The sequence below is a fragment of the Anolis carolinensis genome, unplaced genomic scaffold (genome assembly GCF_035594765.1).
Source record: "Anolis carolinensis isolate JA03-04 unplaced genomic scaffold, rAnoCar3.1.pri scaffold_9, whole genome shotgun sequence".
In the NCBI taxonomy this organism is placed as follows: domain Eukaryota; kingdom Metazoa; phylum Chordata; class Lepidosauria; order Squamata; family Dactyloidae; genus Anolis; species Anolis carolinensis.
The window spans coordinates 22,846,292-22,874,283 of NW_026943820.1; the positions used below are offsets into that span (position 1 = coordinate 22,846,292).

Consider the following 27,992-nt stretch of genomic DNA (forward strand, 5'->3'; position numbering starts at 1 on the left):
ACACAGCAAACAAGATAGATATGCTGGATTTCGTATCACAAAATCACAAGTTGAACTTCCCAAGTGTCTAGGACATTATTATTATTATTATTATTATTATTATTTTATTATGACACAGCAAACAAGATAGATATGCTGGATTTTGTATCACAAAATCACAAGTCGAACTTCCCAAGTGTCTAGGACATTATTATTATTATTATTATTATTATTATTATTATTATTATTATTATTATTATTTTATTATGACACAGCAAACAAGATAGATATGTTGGATTTTGTATCACAAAATCACAAGTCGAACTTCCCAAGTGTCTAGGACATTATTATTATTATTATTATTATTATTATTATTATTATTATTATTATTATTATTATTGTATGACACAGCAAACAAGATAGACATGCTGGATTTCATATCACAAAATCACAAGTCGAACACTTCCCAAGTGTCTAGGACTGTGTGATATATTTTCAGAAAATGTGTGCAGATCCCAGTAGGGTGGCGTTTTGCAGCTGGCAGATCGTGATTTTGTCAATGTCCATTGTTTCCAAATGCCGGCTGAGATCTTTTGGCACAGCACCCAATGTGCCCATCACCACCGGGACCACCTGCACTGGTTTCTGTCAGAGTCTTTGAAGTTCAATCTTGAGGTCCTGATAGCGGGTGAGTTTTTCCTGTTGTTTTTCGTCAATGCGACTGTCACCTGGGATGGCAACATTATTTTATTATGACACACCAAACAAGATAGATTTGCTGTATTTCGTATCACAAAATCACAAGTCGAACACTTCCCAAGTGTCTAGGACTGTGTGATGTATTTTCGGATGATGCACACAGATCCCACTAGGGTGGCCTTTTGCAGTTGGCAGATCGTGATTTTGTACATTATTATTTTATTATGACACAGCAAACAAGATAGATTTGCTGGATTTTGTATCACAAAATCACAAGTCGAACACTTCCCAAGTGTCTAGGACTGTGTGATGTATTTTCGGATGATGTGTGCAGATCCCAGTCGGGTGGCCTTTTGCAGTTGGCAGATCGTGATTTTGTCAATGTTTATTGTTTCCGAATGCTGGCTGAGATCTTTTGGCACGGCACCCAGTGTGCCACCTTGACGTGGTGGGGAGTACATTATTATTTTTGTTGTTGTTGTTGTTGTTATTGTTATTATTATTATTATTATTATTATTATTATTATTATTATTTTAATCAAATCCATGTATAATCAAATCCTACACATGTGAAAGCCCAGCTTATACCTTAAATCAATGAAATAGAAAAGAGGCCAACTTGTCATTTGCCTCAGGCAACAAAATGTCTAGAGTTGGCTCTGCCATCATGGCATGTACGTGAATACTGGCTCATTGCATTCTGTGTGAATAAAGAACTATTCATTTCAGTTGCATTTTAAAAAGTTCTTCTTTTGAAAAAAATGTAGAGTTACTTTTAGAAAGCCTTGCGAAGGTAGTGCTGGTATGGCCTCCCCCCACTTTCTATGGTTATTTGCATTTCGAACTGCCCACCCAACCTCATCCCATGATTGAACTTTCGGCATTCATTTCAAATCTTGTTTGCATTCTTGACATATTTGTGCCCTCCCACCCTGCATCACTCTTTGTAGCTCAGCTTTTTATGTTTAACTGAGGAAACGGTTTGTTAGAATGATTTATTTTGCTAAGGTATCAGTCTCTTTCACAGAAGGCAACAGACAGGAAGTTTCCAACTTCAATTAAATTCATAAATAATAGCAATTTTTAAAATACTGTGGAAAAATACTGATTGTGATCTGGATAGCAGGAAGAGAGCCATGATAACAGGGTTATCTAGAAAGCCACATGAATGTTAAAGTTATCAGCATACTCCAGGATGTCTTCTTTGAAGTATTGACTATATCCAAAGAACATCACTACCAAACCCTTGAATATGTGGACCTTACAATCTTCAAAGGCCCTTACCCCAGTTTTTCCAGGGTCTCAACATTGTCATTGCTGGCATCCCAGTCGAGGAATGTCCTTTCTAGAGGAGCCTAACTGGGTATTCTCTCCAGGAATGAGGTGGCCCTCAGCAAGTGAAGAACATTAAGGCATTAAATAGAAGGTAGACTTTTGTTCAAACTATAATCTGCCCCCCCAACAGGCTGAAGACCATGAGCCGGCCCTTTGCTTTAAAAGTTTGAGGACCTCTGGTTTAGGTGGATTCTCTTTTCCTGCAATTTGAATCTATTGCTACATGTCCTAGTCTCTAGAGCAGCAGAAAACCAGTTTGCCTCCTGGCCACTGCAGATTTGGGAGGGAATCCTCACCATCCATCACGTTTTGATGATCCATCTTTATCATTTCCTCCCATTCTCCTCATTGAGACAGCCAGCAGGTTCAGTATTGGTCTCACTGGTCACTCATATTCTGGCGTTACATCAGACCGAGCAACAGTGATGAAGGAGGTGGAAAAGGAGGACTTCAGTAAAGAGAATGGGGGTGGTGGTGAGTACCATCCTGTTTCCCTGTTTTGGGCCAGATCCTAGGAAACATTGGATAGCTCTGTAAACAGTTGTATTCCGCTCCATCTCCAAACTAGCCCAACTGTTTACATGGACTCAAAGTCGTGGTTGATTCCAGATTCTGAGAGAGAATTTGGAGCAACCCACAACTTGGTTAACATGGTTCAAGGCCACCTCAAATAGCTTTGGTCCACATTAGCCCTGGTCGGCTACATGCATCATGACATGGAGTTGATTTCATGGCTCTCCACACTACATGGTCAGTGTAACGTGCCCTATGTGACATGGTTGCCAATTCAGGATGGTCCTTAATAATGATGTTAAGTGTGTTGTCGAAGGCTTTCATGGCTGGGATCACAGGGTTGTTGTATGTCTTTCGGGCTGTGTGGCCATGTTCCAGAAGTATTCTCTCCTGACGTTTCGCCCACATCTATGGCAGGCATCCTCAGAGGTTGTGAGGTATGGAAAAACTAAGCAAGGACTCTTTATATATATCTGTGGGAAGTCCAGGGTGAGGGAAGAACTCTTGTCATCAGGTGCTCTGCTATGGCTGATTTCTCTGGTTGAATTAGTCTGCAATGCCTTTCATGTTCTTTGACTCGTGTTTGGGTGCTGCATTTGGTGGTCCCTATGTATACTTGTCCACAGCTGCATGGTATCTGGTAGACTCCTTTTTATGATGTATGAGAATGTTGACATTTCTGAACTATTGCCCACCTTAACTACGATCACTGGCCTCTAGAATGCTTCCTGGTTCCTTTACATTCCCCATACATTATTGTTAAGTGTCACACATTAAGGACCTCATCAGACAGGCAGGAGAAAAGCATATTTCCCCATCTTTTGGGATAGCCTCCCATCCCACATCATTTGCCATCATTTCCCCACTTCCTCTAGATATTCCTCAATTTGGAGTTGGGTGGCAAAGAATTCTCTACATTTTCAGCTGCTGGCAAGACAGATTCCTACAGGTAGCCACCCGAAGACTGCGTCTGATAAGGTCCTAAGTAGCAACTGCCATTGTTCATACCATGTTATTCAAATTCACACACAAAGAGAGACCACATTTTGTTGTTTGTAAAAATTAATCAAATTGGAATGAAAGTATTTTATTTCTCATCAATGATTTAGGGAGGTGAAATAAGGAACATTTAATCTAGTCTACTTGCTTCTAGCCAGAAGATGGATGGAGAACAGAGCAGAGGGTGACCCTTTGGCAACACAGAGATAAAGTAGGAAGGAAGAAGGTAGTATGTAGATATCCCTGCATGTCATAGCAAAAAATAAAACAAAGCTTGCACACTGTAGCAAACTGAAATTGATTCACAGCCCTGTCCTCTTGCTAAGAGCCAAGCCCGGCTTAGCTGGATAATTTAGATTTTATAACCTCTTCTCCCACCAGAAGATGACCCATGAAACATGGAAACTCAAAGTCAAACCTTAAGATTTAGGCTAATATCCTTTTTTATTTATTGTACCTTTACCTTTTTTTTTACCTTGTAATAAGGAATTACTTTGTTTTTTCTGCTGCAAAATTTTAAACTGCTGTTGTGTCTGCTGTTTGAATAGTTTTTTTCTCCCAACACATCCAGTATTTGCTACCTTTAAAACAAATTCTGATGATATTTGACTGCTGCTATTATAAATGTGTCTGTTGCTATCATTTTAATTTGTAACAAAATAGGATGCATGATCATATGACATACCATTTCAAGATTGTAATAAAATTATTAGGATCCGCAATATTGCTCTGAGGCACAAAATCCATCATTTCTTTCTATCATCTGTATTTAAATTCACAAGCAAAGGACTGTGCCACTAAATTACCAATACAGATGTAAAATTATATGTTGTGTACGCTGTCTCTTACATAAAAGATAATTTCTATTGTCAATCAGCCACTGACATTATTTCCATTTTGCTGGAAATGATGCTGCAGGCTTCCCCAGCTTCAGCAACTAGTAAATACACAAGGGGATAGTTGAGAGAAAACATTATGTCCACCCCACTTCTCTAAGTACAACACATTTCAGGAAACAGTGCATGCTGTACATGCTAATGTATACATTTAGAAATGTTAATAAAATATTGACTAAAATAATCTAGATAGATTTACCCATTGGTCAGTGTAAATGCTGTACTTTAACCCTTGTCAAATAGGAAAATATTCCCTTCTCTGAGTAGAGTGGCAGAAGGCAAGAGTTTTAGTCCATCCTGGAAAAACCTAAAAGAAGTATCAACCCCCTATAATCTCTCTGCTGCTAAAATTTGCAGACAGGGAAGTGATGATGCTGAGGTTTACTCAGGACATACTTAGTAATGAACTATGCTTTGCATAGTTGATGGGAAATCCTGTCCCTGAATGCATTTTGATAGTACTTTAATTGCAGCAGCAAAGGTTATGAAATTCTGGGATTAGTAGTTTTATGAGGCACCAGCACTCTTGGGCAGAAAAAGCTACAGGCTTTGTAAATCTACAACTCCTAGAACATTGCATTGATCCTTGGCAATTAAAGTGGTGTCAAATTCCATTCATTTGAATATATAGGTATAAGCAAAGGTTCCCCTCTGACATTAAGTCCACTTGTGTCTAACTCTGGGGGTTGGTGCTCATCTCCATTTCTAAGCCAAAGAGCCAGCATTGTCCATAGACACCTCCAAGGTCACGTGGCCAGCATGACTGCATGGAGCGCTGTTACCTTTCTGTAAATGTGAGCTATTCACATTGTCATGTTTTCGAACTGCTAGGTTGGCAGAAACTGGGGCTAACAGCGGGCACTCACTCCGTCCCCGGATTTGAACCTGCGTCCTTTTGGTCCACAAGTTCAGCAGCTCAGAGCTTTAACACGCTGTGCCATCAGTAGAATCTAAATACAGTAGAATCTCACTTATCCAAGCTTCTGGATTATCCAAGCCATTTTTGTAGTCAATGTTTTCAATATATCGTGATATTTTGGTGCTAAATTCGTAAATACAGTAATTACTACATAGCATTACTGCGTATTGAACTACTTTTTCTGTCAAATTTGTTGTATAACATGATGTTTTGGTGCTTAATTTGTAAAATCATAACCTAATTTGATGTTTAATAGGCTTTTCCTTAATCCCTCCTTATTATCCAAGATATTCGCTTATCCAAGCTTCTGCCAGCCCGTTGAGCTTGGATAAGTGAGACTCTACTGTATATCTCTAAAAAGTCAATGTCTGCCTGCATTTCTTGCAACAAAGGAAGTTCAGATTCCACACACTGACAAATAGCTAGGGATGAACTCAATAATCTCTCTAAGGAAACGATATGAAACACTGGGATGCACTTATGTAATAGGAAAAAAATCACAGAGAATTATGCACATTAAAAGTGATAGATTTTTAGGTATAAAAATCAAAATGACAGTATCTGGCATGACTGAACATTGAGGTGAGAAAGGGAGGACATCCGCAGATGTGAGCTTTATAGAGGTGCACATCTCCAATCATTTTGAAACATTTCTCTTTCTATTACCTCCGCCTTATTGCCATATTCTGATGACATGCTTCAGGCTGGACGGGTTGTGCCATTTCTTCCGGAAAGGCCAGCTGTTCATCTCACTTCAACAAGCTAGCAAGCTCTGAACAGATTGATAGGTCAGCAATGTGTTTCGCTTGATAGCTGTGTTCATGCAGAAATATAGTGTTCAGTGCACTATTATTTAAGTGCAGTAGTTTGAAACAAAGGAAGGTGCCCTCCAGTCTTATAATTCAATGTTTTCTAGCACTCAAGAGGAAACGTGGAGGAATGTGTTCCATCTTTCAGATTGCAAGGACATCTCCACATTATACACATCATTCCTGTTTCCATCACCTTTATCATATGTCATACTATACTGTTACAGGAAAGACACATGTCTATAATATTTTAGCAGCTCACTGGTCATTTCTCTCTGTTGGGAGGCAAAGGTATATAAACCACATAACCTGCCCAGGCTCCCTAAATTAAACTGCCTAGTAGAATAGACTACCTTGGAAGATGGTGGCCTCTCCATTTTGGAGGTCTTTAAACAGAGTTGAAATGGGTGTCTTTCAAGGGATATGAGTTGGACACAATGGTCCAACTTTAATATTACAGTATATTAAATATTCCAACTCTTAGATTCTATTATTTTAGACTGTTATCTCTGTTACTTATCCAAGAATGGAGCTTCCCTGTATAAACACACTGGGTTTTATTCAGGTTTTATTTTTCCTACCTGAGGCATTCATAGTGCCTAATACCCAAGGCCAATCAAGCAGAATAACCAATTATTTATTTATCGTGTCAAAAGCAAATTGAGGGTATTGTTATAATGTATTTAAAAGAACACAAAGTAAAAAACTGGGCATTATACTAGATTTCCTTTGACCAGAAGCTGGCCACTTGGAGTGCCTCTGGTTTCACTGTGAAAAGGTCTTCCATTGTGCATGTGGCAGGGCTCAGGCTGCATTGTAGTAAGTCAGGGGTCCTCAAACTTTTAAAGTGGAGGGCCGGGTCATGGTCCCTCAGATTGTTGAGGGGCCGAATTATCTTTTTTAAAAAAAATAAAGAACACATTCCTATGCACACTGCACATGTCTTATTTCTGGTGCAAAAAAAAAACAAACAAACCCAACAACAATCATTTATTTATTTATTTGCTACATTTATACTCCACCCTCTCTCACCCCGAAGGGGACTCAGAGTGGCTTACAAGTTGTATGTACATACAATATATTTTATTAGTAGTATGGCACAATATTAGCATTACATATTACTATACTGTACTATACCACTATACCATATTATTATTAGCAATATTACATTTAATATATGATATATAATTAATATTATTATATTATACAATATTATTACATTGTATTATTATTATTATCATTATTATTAGCCACCCTGAGTCCCCTACTGGGTGAGAAGGGCGGGGTAGAAATACTGTAACAAATAAATATTATATTATATTACATTATAATATTATTATCAATATTATATGTATACACAATATATTATATTATTACCATAGCACAATATTAATAAATAAATAAAAAATACAATATTTAAAAATATAAACAATTTTAACCAACATAAACCTATCAGGATTTCAATGGGAAGTGTGGGCCTGCTTCTGCCCAATGATATAGTCAAGTTAAGCAGGATTGTTGTTGTGTGCCTTCAAGTCATTTCAAACTTTGGGCAAGCCTAAGTCTAAAACTGAGGCCGGGGGCCGGGTAAATGACCTTGGAGGGCCGCATCCAGCCCCCGGGCCTTAGTTTGGGGACCCCTGGTAGTAAGTCGTCTGTGGTTTGCTCTTCAATTGCATGTCATGGATTCCACTTTGTAGCCCCATTTCTGAAGATTGTCTCTGCATCTCGTGGTCCCAGAGCGCAGGTTGTTCAGCGCTTTCCAAGTTGCCCAGTCCACTATGTGCCCAGGAGGAAGTTTCTCATCTGGTATCAGCCATGGGTTGAGGTTCTGGGTTTTAACTTACCACTTTTGGACTCTCGCTTGCTGAGGTGTTCCTGCAAGTATCTCTGTAAATCTTAGAAAGCTGTTTCTTGATTTAAGGCATTGGCATGCTGGCAGGTATCCAAATAGAGGATAGGTCAGAGATGCCACTGCCTTGGTCTTTTCATTATAGGCTTCTACTTCCCGCCAGATGTCAGATGGTGCAATATCAGCTAAACAGTATAATTTATCCAGTGGTGTAGGGCGTAGGCATCCTGTGATGTCTCATTAAGAGCCACGTCCACTGTTTTAACATGGTGAGATGTATTTCACACCGGGCATGCGTATTCAACAGCAGAGTAGTCAAGCGCAAGGGCAGATGTCTTCACAGTGTCTGATTGTGATCCCCAGTTTGTGCCAGTCAGCTTTTGTATGATATTATTTTGTATGATATTATAACCATTTACCACCTTCCAACACTTTCTGGCAACAAATATAAAAACATAAATAAAATAAATAGAATGTGACATCCTACGTTTTCTGCCCAATCTTACATCAAGGCATCAAGACATCATTCCCTTCCCCAACCCATTCCTTGCATTCTATTAAAATTCTGGCCATTTTTCTGAATTTGTTCTCATTTCTTCATCTTGAGTTGTGAAGTCCCATTGTATTCTGCTCTGGTCAGATCTCGTCTAGAATAACACTGTGCCCAGGTCTGGGAACCTCAATTCAAGAAGGATCTTGACAAGATGAAATGTGTCCAGAGAAGAGTGACTAATATGATCAAAGGTTTGGAAACCATGCCCTATGAGGACCAGCTTAGATAGTTTGTTACGTTTAGCTTGAAGAAGAGAGGGTTAAGTGGGAACAGGACAACCATGCTAATATATTTGAAAGGATGTGATATTGAGCTTGTTTTCTGCTATTTTGAAGACTAGGACACAGAGTAATGGATTGAAATCATAGGATAGATTCTACTGAAACATTAGGATGAATTTCCCGATGGTCAGAGCTGTTCAACAATGGAATATGCTGCCTCGGAGTGCAGTGGAGTCTCCTTCTCTGGTGGTTTTTAAACAGTGGTTTTTAGTGTCGGACTATGGTAGACAAGAGTTGAACCATAGGAACCAACTGGGTGACCTTGGGCATGTCAGAATCATTCAGCCTCAGACGATTCACCAAAAGAATAACTTCCAGAGAGTGATCGTCATGAAAAGGCAAATAAGATCAAGTAATTGCTCTGAAGTTGGCAGTGCAACTAATAGGACTGAGCCTGTGATGAGAAAAATTGTACCAATAAAGACGGAACACTAAATATAACGGCCAGCCTCTAGATTTCACACAAGCCGTCACAAGTCATTTTGTCACGCTGTAAAGCACATTCTCCTAATGGCCACCAGGGATAGCACCCTTTGGGTATTATATTCTTCTTCTTCTGCAGAAATAATGGATATGAACTTTACCACTAAAATATACTCCCTCTCTCTCTTTTTGTAACTGCAAGGCATTTTTTTATAAGAAGTAAGACCAGTGTCACGCTTTTGGAGATGGAATTGATCTGAAATGTCAAGTGGTAGTTTAAGCTTCCTGGATTTTAAATTAATACGCAGAGAGACAACTTAAATAATTTAGTCTAAGTGAAACCTTCATCATTTCTGCACAGGTTATTAAAAATAATGACAAATGTTTTTATGCCTTGATGTGTTTAAAACACTTCTAAGCACAAGTGTTGTGTACCTGAAGGGTTAAAAATAATGACCACAGATGATTTACATACAGTAACTTTAAGTAAATAAATAAGATACTGAAATAGTTCAGGAATTTCCATCTCTTGTTCAGCCATTAATCAGGATGGAGACTTGAGCAAAGAAAACACAAGCCTAGGATTGGGGGCGGGGGGCACCTGTGAAGGAACTAGACAAGATCCTGAAACATAAAGCGATATCATGTTAGGATTGTTCATGCGATCATGTACTCAGTTTATATGTATGGTTGTGACAGCTGGACAAATGAAAGAAACTGATAAAAATCAACTAATTTTGAAATGTTGAAATTTGTATACAGGCAGTTTAAATTTATTTATTTATTTCTTGTGTCAGAAGTGTCAGAAGCAATACAATAACTAGGTGTTATAACTTTCTTGACTTTTTAATGCTCTCCCAGAAAGTAATCCTCCTTCACAAATTTGATGCATGCATTCTATGCAGGGCTAACTTTTCCATTAGAGTGAATTGAATCATGGGAACTCGTTTTACAAGCTCTTTGGCCTTCTCAGCCAAAGAAAGAATGCTAGTGCCTTACCAAAGGACATATCCCAGGATCCCATAGCATTGAGCCATGACTGTTAAAGCACTGTTAAACTGCATTAATTCTACAGTGTGGGTGCTCTCTGCGTCAGTTGGGCATCTTTTTGTTATTCCTAAAGATTAAATACCTCATATTTCTCTTGAATCCACTTCCTCTGTTTTGAGTAATACCAATGTATGTTAATATGAGTTTCTTGGAAGAAGTGGAGAATATATTTCTCTGGGGCCATTCAGAGCAGGAAATTGCTTTGTTGCGTTGATGATTCATTGGTATGGGAAATAAAGAAGGAAAGAACCTCCAGTGAAGCTGAGGCAGAGTGGTAAATAAAACAATTATTCCTGATTGTGAATGAACTTTCAGAATTACTAGATCACTCAATACAGCGACACAGGCTGGATATTTCCTTTCCTCTCCTTTGTAGACCCAATTTTGATAATGAGAACAAACTATCAAGCAAACCGGTCTTATTACTGATAACTATGATGGACACTAGATTGCAATAGCAGATGAAAATAGGTCTGGTGAGATATATATATATATATATATATATATATATATATATATATATATATATATATATGGTGTTAAGCCTCCTCTATACTATCCCAAAAATAAATGTTTTTAAAGCCAGCACCAATTTTAAACTGTGTTTTTATTGTGATACTGTTATGCTAATTTAACCTGGTTATGATTGTTGCTTATATATTATGTCCTATCTTTCTGCTTTTGCTTATGTATATGTTATAATTTTATTTTGTTGTAAGCTGCCAAAGTACTTTTGGAGACAGGGTGGGATATAAATATCTCTGGGGGTGCTTTGAATGAGATTTTCCTGCTGCCTGCAGGGGGTTGGACTGGATGGCCTGTGAGGTCTCTTCCAACTCTACGATTCTATGATGATGATGATGATGATGATGATGATGATGATGATGATGATGATGACGATGATGATTATAATAAAGTATACAAGCTTTGGTTATCATAGGGAAAGCTTAACACCTATACGTGTGTGTGTGTGTGTGTGTGTGTGTGTGTGTGTGTGTGTGTAAAGGCTGAAAGTAGACTTAAAAATATACCTGTTCCAACTTAGAAACAAATGGAACAGAAAACAAAACAGTACAGAAGCAATGTGTTGTTGAAGGCTTTCATTGTCAGAATCACTGGGTAGTTGTTTCCTCCTTTCTATTTCACATTTGCCTCAGGCAGACAAGAGTTCTTTCTCCCACCCTGAACATTCCACAGATATATAAACTCCACCTGCCAACAGATCTCACAACCTTTAAGGATGCCTTCTATAGCCAGATTTTGTTCCTTTTCATGGTTTCCTACTTTCTGTTGAAATTGTCCACATGCTTGTGGATTTCAATGGCTTCTCTGTGTGTATTCTGCCATGGTGGTTGTTAGAGTGGTCCAGCATTTCTGTGTTCTCAAATAATATGCTGTGTCCAAGTTGGTTCATCAAATGCTCTGCTATGACTGATTTCTCTGATTGAGTTAGTCTGCAGTGCCTTTCTCATTCCTTGATTCATGTTTGGGCATTGCTGCATTTGATGGTCCCTATGTAGAATTGTTCTGCCAACCTAGCAGTTTGAAAACATGCCAACGTGAATAGATCAATAGGTACCGCTCTGGCAGGAAGGTAACGGCGCTTCATGCAGTCATGCCGGCCACATGACCTTGGAGGCGTCTATGGACAATGCCGGCTCTTTGGCTTAGAAGTCACGAGTGGAGTGCCGCAGGGTTCTGTCCTGGGCTCGGTTTTGTTCAACATCTTTATTTACGACTTAGACGAAGGGTTAGAAGGCACGATCATCAAGTTTGCAGATGACACCAAATTGGGAGGGATAACTAACACTCCAGAAGACAAGAGCAGAATTCAAAATCATCTTGACAGACTAGAGAGATGGGCCGAAAATAACAAAATGAAGTTCAACAGGGACAAATGCAAGATACTTCACTTCAGCAGAAAAAATGGAATGCAAGATACAGAATGGGGGACGATGCCTGGCTCGATAGCAGTACGCGTGAAAAAGACCTTGGAATCCTCGTGGACACCAAGTTAAACATGAGCCTACAATGTGATGCGGCTGCTAAAAAAGCCAATGAGATTCTGGCCTGCATAAATAGGGGTATAGCGTCTAGATCCAGGGAAGTCATGCTCCCCCTCTATTCTGCCTTGGTCAGACCACACCTGGAATACTGTGTCCAATTCTGGGCACCACAATTGAAAGGAGATGTTGACAAGCTGGAAAGCGTCCAGAGGAGGGCAACTAAAATGATCAAAGGTCTGGAGAACAAGCCCTATGGGGAGCGGCTTAAAGAACTGGGCATGTTTAGCCTGCAGAAGAGAAGGCTGAGAGGAGACATGATAGCCATATACAAATACGTGAAGGGAAGTCATAGGGAGGAGGGAGCAAGCTTGTTTTCTGCTGCCCTGCAGACTAGGACACGGAACAATGGCTCCAAACTACAGGAAAGGAGATTCCACCCGAACATCAGGAAGAATTTCCTCACTGTGAGAGCTGTTCAGCAGTGGTGGAGGCTCCTTCTTTGGAGGCTTTTAAGCAGAGGCTGGATGGCCATCTGTCGGGGGTGCTTTGAACGTGATTTCCTGCTACTTGGCAGGGGGTTGGACTGGATGGGTGGGATATAAATATAGATGACTAGCTTTGCCCGGCCACGCATTGCTGTGGCTTATGGGAATCCTTTGTTGGCCAGGTGGAATAGCAGTGAATAGCCTTGCAGTCTCAAAGCCTGGCCGTTTTCTGGAGTAGCTGGAGCTTTTTGTTGTATAAACGTAGAGGCATGGATGAGGGGTTGTGCTGCCAAGTTTAGTGTTTCTGGGATGTGTAGTTTTGTTGTTTTGTCCTAGGATGAAATTTCATTACCCTTTTATATATATAGACTAGCTTTGCCCGGCCACGCGTTGCTGTGGCTTATGGGAATCCTGTCGGCCAGGTGGAATAGCAGTGAATAGCCTTGCAGTCTCAAAGCCTGGCCGTTTTCTGGAGTAGCTGGAGCTTTTTGTTGTATGAACGTAGAGGCATGGATGAGGGGTTGTACTGCCAAGTTTAGTGTTTCTGGGATGAGTAGTTTTGTTGTTTTGTCCTAGGCCGAAATTTCATTACCCTTTTATATATATATATAGATGATGATGATGATGTTGATGATGATGATGATGGCCATCTGTGGGGGGTGCTTTGAATGAGATTTTCCTGCTGCCTGCAGGGGGTTGGACTGGATGGCCTGTGAGGTCTCTTCCAACTCTACTATTCTATGATTCTATGAACATTCTATGAACAATACATAGGGCTGGAGGTAGACTTAAAAATATACTTGCTCCAACTTAGAAACCAATTCAACCAAACCCTACAGAAGCAATTGTATTTTTAACTTGGAGACTGCTTGTATATCAAATTGATGTAAGTCAATGTAAGTAAATAATATAAAACGTCAAGCGAGGTGTTAAAATCCAAGAGGAGTGGGGACTGGGAGCGTCCTTTAGTGCAATGCTTCTGAATATTGCCGGGGTGCCTCTACTCCGTTGGTTATGGTAAGGCTGGCAGGAGGCAGGAGGGCCCAGACCTCACCCAGTCAGCTGCAGCCATTGCACACATAGCTCAGCATCACATTCACAGAGAGAGGGACTCGCAGGCATTCAACAGGAGAGGAAAGGCTGCTGATCAGGGGCGGGGAAGGAGAGCCGGCTCTGCGCCTTGGACCTTCGGCATCTTCCCCGTGCCTCCTCCCATCCCTGCATCCCTGCTCCTTCTTCTCCTTCCCCAGCAGCCATGGCTAAGGAAGGAGCCGAGAAAGCGGAGGAGACGGAGCAGATGATCGAGAAGGAGGCAGCCGAAGGCGGCGGGGGAGAAAGCCAAGGCAGCCCGAAGGCCGGCGGAGGCGGAGGAGAAGCCAAGGAGATGCGCGCCGTGGTTCTGGCCGCTTTCGGGGGCCTCAACAAGCTCCGGGTGGCCAAGAAAGTCATGCCCGAGCCCCAGGAGGGAGAGCTCAAGATCCGCGTCAAAGCCTGGTCCAGTATTATGAGCATTCCTTCTTCTCATTCTCATTAGTATTATCATGATGAGTCTCGCATCCCGCTTTGTCATTCTCACTTCTAGAGCAATCGTACAATGTGTTGTCGGAGGCTTTCATGGCCGGAATCACTCACTGGGTTGCTGTGAGTTTTCCGGGCTGTATGGCCATGTTCCAGAAGCATTTTCTCCTGAGAATGGCATCTGTGGATGGCATCTTCAGAGGTTCTGTTGGCAATGAAGCAAGTGGAGTGTACTATATACAGTAGAGTCTCACTTATATTCCTTCTGTTTATGTGATTGTTTTAGTCAATTGTTATGTTTTGTTTTTGATTCTTATAGCGTTTTATAGTGTTTTCAGTGATTTATTGTACAATGTTTTATGCTGATTTTATATTGGAAACCGCCCTGAGTCCCTTTCGGGAGAGAGGGCGGTATACAAATAAACTTTTGCTTTTACTTACTACAGTAGAGTCTCACTTATCCACCACTTACTTATCCAATGTACTGGATTATCCAACGCATTTTTGTATTCAATGTTTTCAATACATCGTGATATTTTGGTGCTAAATTCATAAATACCGTAATTACTACATAGCATTACTGTGTATTGAACTACTTTTTCTGTCAAATTTGTTGTATAACATGATGTTTTGGTGCTTAATTTGTAAAATCATAACCTAAAATGATGTTTAATAGACTTTTCCTTGATCCCTCCTTATTATCCAACATATTCGCTTATCCAACATTCTGCCGGCTCGTTTATGTTGGATAAGTGAGACTCTACTGTACTTACTTATCCAAGCTAAACGGGCCGGCAAAAGCTTTGATAAGCGAATACCTTGGATAATAAGGAGGGATTAAGGAGAAGCCTATTAAACATCAAATTAGATTATGATTTTACAAATTAAACACCAAAACATCATGTTATACAACAAATTTGACAGAAAAAGTAGTTCAATACGTAGTAATGTTATGTTATAATTACTGTATTTACGAATTTAGCACCAAAATATCATGATATATTGAAAACATTGACTACAAAATGGCTTGGATAATCCAGAAGCTTGGATAAGCGAGGCTTGGATAAATGAGACTCTACTGTATATGTGGAATGTCCAGGATGGGAGAAAGAACCCTTGTCTTTTTAAAGCAAGTGTGAATGTTGCAGTTAGGAAGCTTGAATTAGCATTTGAGTAGCCGTGAAGTTTGCAAAGTCAATCAGTGGTAGCCTGGGCTTTGTTGCCTGGAGACATCCTCTGTTTGGAAGGTGTTAACTGGCACTTGATTTTTTGCTGTCTGGAGTTCTCCTGTTTCTGAGTGGTGGTGAATGTTGCCATTGGCTAGCTTGATTAGCATTGAATAGCCTTGCAGTTTCAAAGCCTGGCTGCTTCCTCCCTGGGGGAATCCTTTGTTGGGAGGTGTTAGCTGGCCCTGATTGTTTCTTATCTAGAATTCCCGATTTCTGAGTGTTGTTCCTTATCTACTATCCTGATCTTATAGTTTTGTAATACAGTACAAGGAGCCCCGGTGGTGAAATGTGTTAAAACACTGAGCTGCTGGACTAGCAGACCGAAAGTTCGCAGGTTCAAATCCCGGGAGCGGAGTGAGCACCCGCTATTAGCTCCAGCTTCCGCCAACTTAGCAGTTCGAAAACATGCAAATGTGAGTAGATCAATAGGTACCGCTCCGGCGGGAAGGTAACAGCGCTCCATGCAGTCATGCCTATGGCCACATGACCTTGGAGGTGTCTACGGACATCGCCAGCTCTTCGGCTTAGAAATGGAGATGAGCACCAACCCCCAGAGTCAGAAATGACTGGGTTTAACGTCAAGGGAAACCTTTACCTTACTAATACAGTACTGGTAGCCAGATTTTGTTCATTTTCATAATTTCCTCCTTTCTGTTGAAATTGTCCACATGCTTGTGCAATTCAAAGGCTTCTCTGTGTAATCTGACATGGGAATTGTAAGAGTGGTCCAGAATTTCTGTCTTCTCAAATAATATCCTGCGTCCATATTGAGGCAACATTCACACTTGCCTCAAACCGACAAGAGTTCTTTCTCCCAACCTGGACTTTCCACAGATATTTAAACCCTACTTGCTTAGTTTTTAACAGAGCTCACAACCTCTGAGGATGCCTGCCATAGATGCGGGCAAAACGTCAGGAGAGAATGCTTCTTGAACATGGCCCATACAGCCTGGAAAACACACAGCAACCCAATCTTACAATGCTGCGTTCCATCTTCTCTTCCTTCTCCTTCTCTTTTTCCTTGTCATTCTTCACCAGGTCCACTATTATTATTATTTTCTTCTTATTCTTTTTATTATCATTCCATTGTGCTTTGTCAGTCTCACTCCTAGAGGAATCTTACAATACCACATTATCTTCCTCCTCTTCCTCCTTCTCTTTTTCCTCCTCATCTTTCTCATTCTTCTTCTCCTATCTTTCCGTCTACGTCTCCATCTGCACCCCTCCTTTTTCTTCTCCTTTTTCCTCCTCCTCCTTCTCTTCCTCCTCCTCCTCCTCTCCGTTTTCTTATTTTTCTTCTCTTTTTCTTACTCCTCCTTCTCTTCCTTCTTCTCTTTCCCTCCCCATCTTTCTCATTCCTCTTCTCCTTCCTTTCTTTCTACTTTTCCTCCTCCTCCTTTTCCTCCTTCTCATTTCTCATGGGACCAAGCTTTTGGCTAGCAAGTTAGTGTATGAGTATATGGAATAATGGAATGGCCCTGGATTTTGATTCTGGATGACATGACTTTAACAATTGTTTTTAATATTGTTGTTTGATTTTTTTTTATTTTAATGTATATGTTTATTTATACAGTATGTTTGTGTGTTCATTATATCAAATTGCTGCCTTTCTGTAAGGCCCCTCTAAGTCCCACTCTGGGGTGAGGAGGGTGGAATATATATGTAATAAGCAAATAAATAAATGCAGAATTCTTTTCTCCTTTTCCTTCTCCTCCTTCTTCTCTTTTCCCTCCTCATCGTTCTTATTCTTCTTCTCCTTTTTCTCCTATTTTTCTTCATCTTCTCCTCCTTTTTCTTCTTCTCATTTTCTTCATCCTTCTCCTCCTCTTTCTTTTTTTTTATCATTTTTCCGTCCTTCTTCGTCCCCCCTCCTTCCCTTTTTTCTTCTTCTCTTTTCTCCTCCTCCTCCTTCTTTTCCTTCCCTCCTCCTCCTCTTCCACTTCCTCCCTACAGTAGACTCTCAGGCCCCTTCCAAACAGCTGAACAAAATCCCACGTTTTCTGCCTTGAACTGGAATATATGGCAGTGTGGACTCAGATAATCCAGTTCAAAGCCGATATTGTGGGATTTTCAGCCTTGGTATTCTGGTTTATATGGTTCTGTGGAAGGGCCTTCAGTTAATTGGAACTCAAACAACAGGAACTCTCCCAAGCCACCAGCAAAAATCATATACAGTAGAGTCTCACTTATCCAAGCCTCACTTATCCATGCTTCTGGATTATTCAAGCCATTTTTGTAGTCAATGTTTTCAATATATCATGATATTTTGGTGCTAAATTCATAAATACAGTAATTACAATATAACATTACTGCGTATTGAACTGCTTTTTCAGTCAAATTTGTTGTAAAACATGGTGTTTTGGTGCTTAATTTGTAAAATCATAACCTAATTTGATGTTTAATAGGCTTTTCCTTAATCCCTCCTTATTATCCAAGATATTCGCTTATCTAAGCTTCTGCCGGCCCGTTTAGCTTGAATAAGTGAGACTCTACTGTATATATGTGTGTGTGTGTGTATATAGGCTGTTTTTATAATATAATAAAACAGTACAACTGTCTTACATTAAGTTCAATTTGTCTTCATTTGTCTTAGTTTGCTTTTACTGTATTTCAGTATTAAGATCAGGTCAAGACAGAGTTTATGGTATGGGACAGTATGAAGGGGGAATAGTAGTTGTTAGGCCTATTTTAAACATAACTCTCTATCAACCACAAATTACATTTATCCTGCACCTACCAATTCCCAGCTATGCCAGTTGAGAGTCTACTGTATTATTATTCCATTGCTCTTTGCCACTCTCACTTCTAAAACAGGCATGGGCAAACTTCAGCCCTCCAGTTGTTTTGGGCTTCTAGCAGTAGGCTGCTAGAAATTGTGGGAGTTGAAGTCCAAAACACCTGGAGGGCCGAAGTTTGCCCATGCCTGTTCCAGAAGCATCTTAGAATATTGTCTTCTCTATTTTTATTTTGTTAGTAGCAGTACTCCATTGCTCTTTGCCACTCTTACCTTCAGAGGCACCTTAGAATACTGATTTTTTCTCTCTCTCCTGTTGTCATCATCATCATCATCATCATCATTCCATCTCCCTCTCTCTGTGACTATCCCTCTCTCTTTCTGGCTTGCTTTCTAAGTTTCTTTCTTTTTTGAAAGACTAGACTTTTGCAAAGTTGCAACTGCAATGCAACTTGCTTAACATGCTGATTTGGAAAGAAGCCCCCCTCCAGGACAGGGCAATTTCCTTCCATAGAATGATGCAACACAGAGGCCATGGACTCAGAACGATCACGGGATCCCCATAGTCACGAAAACTGCATCCACAGATTCATCCATCCATGGCTTGATAATATTCTCCCCCCTCAAAAAAAATACTAAAAGCAAATCTGGATTTTGCAATTTTACTACACCATTGTACATAATAGGACTTGAGCGCCCATGATTTTGATATCCACAAACGGTCCTGGAACCAAACCCTAGTGGATACCAAGATCTCACTGTACAATAGACGAGGATTATTGCCTGGTTAGTCAGTCATGTCTTCTCATGATACCTCCAATATCTCAATTTAGACTGGTTTGCTCCCAAGTAAACCCATGCACTTGGCAATAAAGCCACCTCTCAAATTGACTCAGCAACAATTCCTCCTTTGCAATTGCTATTTCTCCAAGGAAGACAGTTGGAGCGTTTGTTGTCCTTTTCTTTCTACACAAACCATTGTCATCCACACCATTCCCACTGCCGATCCTTCTGCCTGTCTCTCTGAAATGAATATTTGGCAAACGGGCATTTTAGAAAACAGCCATGCATGCTTTCTCCCACTGAAAGTGTCAGCCTTTTGAGTAGCAATGCATTCAGAGGGAAGAGGAAAAAACAGTCTTTTTTGGCCTTCTGGGGTTTTCCACCACCTCCCTGTATCATTTTCCTCTATATCTGTGACTTTGCAGTTTGAGAGTAGACTGGCTGGTTTCCAAAAGGCTGCTTTGGCCTGGCATCCATTCCGGGGTTTCTTGTCTGGTATTAACTTTGGTTTTCATTTTTTTTCTGAGGGGTCCATCAGCTACAAAATGATTGAGTTTGGTCATTCTGGCTCAGTTGTATCTGACAAAAGCTTATTTATTATTTTCATAGCTTTGTCTCAGGATTGTCTCCCCTTCGCTTTTCTCTGCCTGGCAAGCCTTCAGTGCATCACCAAGCCTACTTTAGCTGGCACAGTCATGTGTTTTAGTTTACACATCTATGTGCATTGCACCCTCATGAATTTCACAGGGAATTCTTAGGCATTAAATACTCAGAGGTGCTCTCAAATTCCTGGTATTCCTTGGTCATCTCCCATCCAAGTACTAACTAGAGCTGACCTTGCTTAGTTTCTAAAACCAAACAGGGATATGGTGCATCTGGGATTTATAGGCCTACTGTGGAAAATAAAAAGGCTGAGTTTGTTTAACACATGGGCAAACAGGGCTTAGTGTTGCAATGCTTAGGGTTAATCCAAATCCAAGAAAGAATTTGATGCACAAAGTAGGTTAGTAACGGGGGTGCCAGAATGGGGCAGATCCACTTCCCTCTCCGCTGCTGAAGCCCTTGGGATTACTTGAAGGAAAGGCACTCTTTATGAACAAATTATGCCATGCCATGGAATTACAGGAACTGTAGTTTTACATGGTGTCTACTAAAGAGTGCTGGTGTCTCCCCAAACTACAAAGCACTGCCTAGCATTGAACCATGGTAGTTAAAGTGGTGTCAAACTGCATTCATTCTATGGTGTAGATTAGACATGGGCAAACTTTGGCTCTCCAGGTGTTTTGAACTTCAGCTCCCACCATTCCTAACAGTCTACCGGCTGTATATTTCCTCACTATCTTTTTGCTTCTAAAAATTGCAGAAATCTTGAGCACTTTATATACAAATCTCTATTAGCAATCATTGGTTAACATTTGGTCCCCTAGGAATAGATCTCAAGGAAAGGGTTTTTGTTGTTGTTGTTTTTATCAGTCACTGTGTACTGTGTTCCTGCTATGCAAACGCCCAACATTTTGTGGGAAGAAAATGTCAAGGTGAATGGTATGTGGCTTATTTTAGCAACAGTTGACATGCAAGAGTGATGTTCCCTACGGGTGAGTTAGTTTGTTTTGCCAAGTGTCATGAAGAGAGCAGCAACCTATAGACCTTGCTATCTCCATTAAATGCCAGCTCGGTTCTGTTGGGTTAGCAAAAAGCACCCCAGTCTGATCCAAGATTGCATTGTGGAAGCATACTTTCATCCTGTATTCCAAAGAATCAATCACCTCTCTGCTTCTCTGGCTAATGAGAGAGTTTTCCCATGTCTCATTCTTTTATTATTTGATGAGCAAGTCAAGGGCCATCATAGCCAATGCTGGACAAGTTATTTTGTTACATGAGAGCAAACATTCCATAACCCTCTTTCCCCATCCCTTGAAGTAAACTAGGTTGTATCTATCTACATCAGTGGTTCCCATCCTGTTGTCTGCGGACCGCTAGTGGTCCGCAAGAACTGAAATATGGGCTGCGGTCTCACCGTTACTACACCGTTGCAACGAGAGCAACTGATCTCGTGAAACCCTCTTATAGCGCCGAGGCAACAGGGATGTCGGGAGGGGAGAGACTGACTACCCACGAAAGGTGTGGCAACAAGCCTCCTGGCTGCTGCTTCTCCTCCCCCTCCCTCCCCCTGAGTGGAGCCATTCCATGAGGTGCCTGGAAGGGGGGGGCACCTTGGTGTCTTCATTTTTAGGCCTGTTCCTGGGGTTATTTGGGGTGCTGATTCAGAAAATTGCATTGGGTAGACTACATCAGATCTAGATTATTAAATATGGTTTTCTGTAGGTGGGCAGATAGCAACTACTGAATGGCATATGTTCTGTATCAGAAACTAGAGCTGATGTGGTCTATCCAGTGCAATTTTCTGAATCAGCACCCCAAATAATCAAACAGAATCTAAAGTTGGCCAAAATCTGATTTGTAACCCTTTTGGTACTAATATTAAAGAGTGGTCCCTGGTTAAAAAATAAAAAAAGGTTGGGAGCCACTGATTTCCATGGTAGAATTAATGCAGTTTGACTGTCATGACTCAATGCTATGAACTTATGGAAGCTGTAATTTTACAAGATCTTTAGCCTTCTCATCAACTTCCATGACTCTATAGTACTGAGCCATGGCAGCTAAAGTAGTGTCAAACTGCATTAATTCTACCACCAATGTAGATGCACTCATATAGGAATAACAAAGTAAATTGTCAACAGTTGCCTGAGACAACCATCTCATTCCGCTTTAGTTATTGGGACATCTTGCAGCAGATTAATTTTATTACAGAATGTCATGATTTTTTTAAACAACAATATCTTTATTATGATTTTAAGTGTTTGTTTTATAAGGAAAGCACGTTAAGAGGTCTGTCTCAGATCTGTTTCAGATTATTATTCGCATTATTTACTTCCATCAGGCCAGGAGAAGTTTATTTAAGTACAGTGGAGTCTCATTTATCCAAGCCTCGCTTATCCAAGCCTCTGGATTATCCAAGCCATTTTTGTAGTCAATGTTTTCAATATATCATGATATTTTGGTGTTAAATTTGTAAATACAGTAATTACAACATAACATTACTGTGTATTGAACTACGTTTTCTGTCAAATTTGTTGTATAACATGATGTTTTGGTGCTTAATTTGTACAATCATAACCTAATTTGATGTTTAATAGGCTTTTCCTTAATCCCTCCTTATTATCCAAGATATTCGCTTATCCAAGCTTCTGCCGGCCCGTTTAGCTTGGATAAGTGAGACTCTACTGTATACTTGATTAAGTGACTAATAGAGAGTACAGAATAACAACAGCAGCAACAAAAATATAAATGCAAAATTCAAAGGAACTTTATATGGCTTTATTAAGCTTTAATTATATATTGTATGCTGGCTTGAACAGATATCAAATATATTCACAAACACTGTTGGAGACCTCATAACAGTTTGAAAGCTGGTCTAGAAATCCATTCAGTGCTCAAGCCACAATAATTAAATTAGATACTCATTTCCATTGATGTTTCTAGTGACCTAGATCTCCCCATGAATGTTGTCTTGTATTCATGCAGTTTTCTCATCAAGTTTTTTCTAGGTCAGCACCTTTCTTTCGCTAATGTCCAAATTGACCTTCACTCAGGCATCCCAGGCTTGATGTTCTCATGACACTCAGTGACATGTCAGTCATTGATGGAATTACTCATTCCACCTGTTGGCTGGATGCACACACATGAAGTACTCTGTTGTTTGGAGAAAATGATATTTATAAAAGCTGACATTGTGTTGTAGTTGGAGATTTGGAATTGGGCTGCAGAAATGCAATTTCAAATCCTTACTCTTATTGGATGACCAATGAGATCTGTAACTGTTTCTTAGGACCTCATCTCATTTGGGGGGGGGGGGGGAGAGAGAGAGGGAAGCGTCATCTTACTGTGGTGCGTTGTCCCATTACTGTTAAAATCAAATTGTATCATTTCTCAGATCTCATCACATATTGATCTTTCTTGCCATTTGTTTTGAAATAATCCGGTTTCTGATTTTTCATATGAGCTAGTGCAGTTCCCACCCACTCCATTAAAAAAAACCTTGGGGAAAAAACTTTTGAGATTCTTGACTTTTCCCTCCAATCGCACTACTCTCGAAGAGCCCCAAGACTTTATTCCTAAGGCAGACACCACTTTTGGAATACTTAACTTTACTCTCCAACCCTTTTATTACAATATTTTGTAATTTCGGTATTTCTAATGATTCACTTAATTGTTTAAAAATTAGCAAATTAGCATGCCAGGCTTATGAAGCAGGATTTGGGGGGCGAAGTGTTAATGCTTGGTAGGAGACCACCCAAAAACAACCCATAGCCAGAATTTTTGGAGAGGAGGGGTTGAAACATTTTTTAGCAAATCGTGAAGAGTAGGTCCATGACACAAAATAATTTAAATTATATGATTCATTCTATATTTTATATAGACTTAATTAAATCAAATTTCTATCCTAATTACAAAGTTTCAAGTCTAAGAAAAAACTGAAAATGACTCTTAAATGGTAATTTAGTGTTACAAAAGAATACCACAATGTCTATTGGAAACACTTGGAAACTGTGTCAATATACTTTGACAGAAATCAGGCCCCATTAATAAACTTCGGGACACTCAAGAATGCAAGTCCAGTCTTTCTTGCTCCATTGTGCTTCTTATGTATGCTTTCAAATGTTTCAGAGTTGAAAACAACCTTTCATTTGTAGCTTTTGACACTTTGTCCTGTGTTTAAGTGGTATAATCAGTTTATGAATCTGTTGGCAATTGTGTACTTTTTATCACTTTTTACTCAGCAAATTGGGCCTTTGAACCGTAATAAACATTGATTGACAGACGATTTGAGACCAGATGGGTGATTACATTCACCACAGAACCTGGTCTCAAATTTCTGCAGGGATTATCCCCCCTCCCCATTTCCTTGGTAGCCCTATTCTGGAATCTATGCAGGCAGTCCCCAGGTTATAAACATCTGACTTACAAAAAACTCATAGTTAAGAACAGGGGTAAGACAATAGCAAGTGAGAGAAATCTACCCCTCGGAAGCGAAATTTACTGAAAGAATTATTATCGTGAGGAAAGAGGGCTTCCACTGAAGCTTTCTCACCAATCTTTATTTCCACAAGAAGCCAAAATTTTTCAAAATCCAATGATCACAAGGACAGAAAGTGAAGTGAAATCTTCTGAACAGGGGCACAGACAGCAAAACAACAACCACAGGGGTGTTTACTCTTCTCTGTGCTATCCAAAACTCTCTGTGTGTGTGTGTGTCTGTGTGTGTCTGTGAAAAATGTATCTGTTCAAATTTACAACTTAAGAGCAAATCTACGGATCCTATCTTGTTCGTTACTTGGGGACTGCCTGTAAAGTACTTCAGCAGGGGTCAAGAAGGGAAAATATCTGGAAAGTGCTTTATGAAACTACAATGGCTTAGGTCAGAGAAGGGAAGGTAGAGAAATGATCTGATAGCTATCTTTTAAAAATTGAAGGGATTTTGATAGAAGATGGAGTTAGCTTGTTTTCTGCTGCTCTGGAAACTATCAATGGATGCAAATTCCTAGGAGAGATTCCATTAGAAAGAGCCTCTTGACTGTATTAGCTGTTTAACTATGGAAGAGAGTGGCGGACTCTTCCCCACTGGAGGCTTCTAAACTGAGATTGGTTGGCCATCTCTTTCTGCATGGTAAGAGGTTGAGCTATATAGCTTTATGCTCCCTTCCAGCGTTGACTTTATGAATCTCAGCTTAACTGACGCAAGTGCTTTGTAGTTGCAGATTGTTTAATGCTTTTGTTTCCACCACCAATCTAGGTATGTTGTCTTAGCAAAATTCAGGCTAGAAAAACCAATTTATGGAAGTTGGGTAGATCAATTTCATGGTAAAGGAGCATTGTGGGAATCCATCCTTTCTATGCATTGATTTCATTAATCTCCTGCTGGAACAAGCATCCTCATATCTTCATTTCTTCTTTCTTTTGTTCACAGTGGATTAAATTTCATTGACCTGATGGTTCGGCAGGGGAACATTGACAATCCACCTAAAGCACCACTTGTCCCTGGATTTGAATGCTCTGGAATTGTAGAAGCTGTGGGTGACAATGTGAAAGGCTATGAGGTAATGAAATGTGTCTACATAATGGAAGGGGTCTTTTAATGCTTGGGGCTCATATTCAGAAATATGACTTTTGGGGCCTTATATACATTTGCCATATGAGTTGGCCCTGGGGTGTATGGACTCCATTGCATCCAGTCTCCAAAGAAGGAACTTCCATCACACTCTGAGGTAGAGAGTTCCACCGTTGAACAGCTCTTACAGTCAGAAAGTCCTTCCTAATGTTCAAGTGGAATCCTCTTTCTTTTAATTTGAACCCATTGCTCTGAGTCCTAGTCTCCAGGACAGCGGAAAACAAGCCTGCTCCCTCTTCCTTATTACCAAATGCTTTTACATTTTCAAAAGGAGTAGCTCTGTTCTGTTCACTAATACATGGCTAATCATGTTCTAGGAAACCTTTCTTTTTAGAATGCATCTATACTGTAGAATTAATGCAGTTTGGCACCACTTTCGCTCAATGCTATGAAGCCATAGCAGCCGAAGTGACACTAAGACAAATCCTGGAAAACACATTCATGTTGTCATTATTTGTACTCATTATTGATTGCATTATTTGTATTTATCCATGCACTTGGATATGTGAACTGTCTTCTCTTGAGCGTAACTGTGACTATATGCAACTCAAGGCAGTATTATGGCCAATTTTTGTGTACGGCTGATCATGTTGCAGAAACCCAATGGGAAGTACAGGCGGGCCCCAAGTTACGAATAATATAGGTTTTGTGGATAAGCTGAATCTTTATGTAAGTTGGAACAGGTACATTTCGTAAATATAACTTCAGTCCAATGTGTGTATGTGTGTGGGCTTTGGATTGCATAGGGAAGGGTTAGCATCCCTGTCGTGTTTTGATGTCTGTGCCCCTGTTCAGAAGATGTCTCAGCAATAATTGGATTTTCAAAAATTTGTCTTGTTGTGGAAACAAAGATTGGTGAGGAAGCTCCAGTGGAGTCCCTTTCCCCCATGATAAAAACTCTTCCAGGAGTGAATTTCTCTTCCTAGGGGTAGATTTCTCTCACTTCCCATTGTCTCACCCCATTCTCCCCTATATAAGTGGGATATTTGTAATTCGTCAACTGCCTGTATATAGGTTTGAAACTGGACTGTAATTTTTGGTCCCTTTGTTGGAGCTGTACCCAAAACACTGTTCCTTGACTATTTTTCTTTCCATAAACTTTAGATTGGAGACAGAGTCATGGCTTTTGTCAACTACAATGCCTGGGCAGAAGTTGTGTGCACACCACTTGAATTCGTCTACAAAATTCCCAACGACATGAGCTTTTCCGAAGCTGCTGCTTTCCCTATGAACTTTGTAACAGCATACATGATGCTCTTTGAGGTTGCCAACCTGCGAGAAGGCATGTCCGTGTTAGTTCATTCAGCCGGAGGTGGAGTGGTAAGTTGATTTTCATCTCACTTTTGTCCTATAAGGAATTCTAAGGTTTTTCTTCACACATGTGTGAATTCAGTACAGTTCAAATGATTTACCTCCATCCCACTTCATTTGGCCCACACTTGCGGGTTCTTCCTTCTTAATAACTTCAAGCATCACGGCCACATTTTGATGTTGTTTGGCAAATTTCTCAGTAAAGAAAAGGACAACCATTGTTATAGTATTTTTTATTAAGAGGGATGGACTTGCGGGGGACATCGTTATTGTCTGCCAGAATTCTAACCCTGCAGGCTGCAACCTGCCCAACAGGAATAAAATCATCTCAGTAGAAAATCTCTTTAGCTCCAGATAATCATGTTTAAGATGTATGACCCCTCCTAGGCCACTGCAGCAAAGGACCGGAATTTATAATCTTATTACAGTTCAGCACAGTACAGAGAAGGTCTGTTTTATTCTTGTTGAATATTAATTCAAAAATGTGTGGAATGTTCAAATAATATGGAGCTCCGGGAAAATATGGTTGCGAGGAAACTTCAACAGGACTTGCACTACAGGGATATTCAACAACAACAATTCTTTATTGATTAGTCACTTTTGACCATATCAAAACATGTAAAACAACAGGGATATTGTGTGTAGTGACCACACACGATTTTTGTTTTGTTTTGTTTTTCTTTTTACAGAGAAACAAATGAAACTGCAATTCACACTAAGGCACCTTCGACACAGCAGTATAAAATTCACATTGATCTGGATTACATGGCAGTGTGGACTCAGATAATCCAGTTCAAAGCAGATATTGTGGATTATCTGCCTTGATATTCTGGGTTATATGGCTGTGTGAAAGGGCCCTAAGTAAAGACTGCATCCAGCCCTTGATGCTGATTTTGACCCCTTCCACACAGCTGTATAAAATCCACATTGAACTGGATTATATGACAGTGTGGACCCAGGGCATATCCACACAGTCATCTTTAAGAGCAGCCCCATGTAGACCGCACTGTAGTGCATTAACCAGTACACAGACTATTGTGTGTGGTCATAGTATCAGTAGGCTGCCATTGCAGTAGGATTGCAATTATTAATGGATCCTAGAGAAAATCAAGCCTGAATTAGCACTAGAAGTAAAGATGACTAAAGTGAAGCTGTCTTCCACTGGCCATATCATGAAATGATATAACTCATTAGAAAAAGAAATTATGTTCTTTAAAGTGAGAGGCAATAGGAACCGATGGAGGTGGACACAAGGAAGCTGTCGCTCTGCGTTTGTAAGACCTGAGCACAGCTTTTCATAAGAGGTTGTTGTGGAGGTCTTTCATTCATAATGTTGAGGCCTTGTTGAAACTGTGTTTATGGCAATACATGGTATATGTATAGGGAAGG

General features: G+C 40.2%; 1 protein-coding gene across 1 annotated transcript in view; it reads left to right on the forward strand.

The window, feature by feature from the left end:
- Window positions 1-13,821: 13,821 nt before the first annotated feature.
- The window catches only part of vat1l (vesicle amine transport 1 like), a 36,415-nt gene continuing 22,244 nt past the window's right edge, over window positions 13,822-27,992 (forward strand). Inside the window, exons 1-3 of the mRNA XM_062961574.1 lie at window positions 13,822-14,293; window positions 25,092-25,221; window positions 26,397-26,612. Of these exons, the coding sequence (XP_062817644.1) occupies window positions 14,055-14,293; window positions 25,092-25,221; window positions 26,397-26,612 (585 nt within the window). The 5' untranslated portion in view covers window positions 13,822-14,054. The remainder of the gene's footprint in view (window positions 14,294-25,091; window positions 25,222-26,396; window positions 26,613-27,992) is intronic.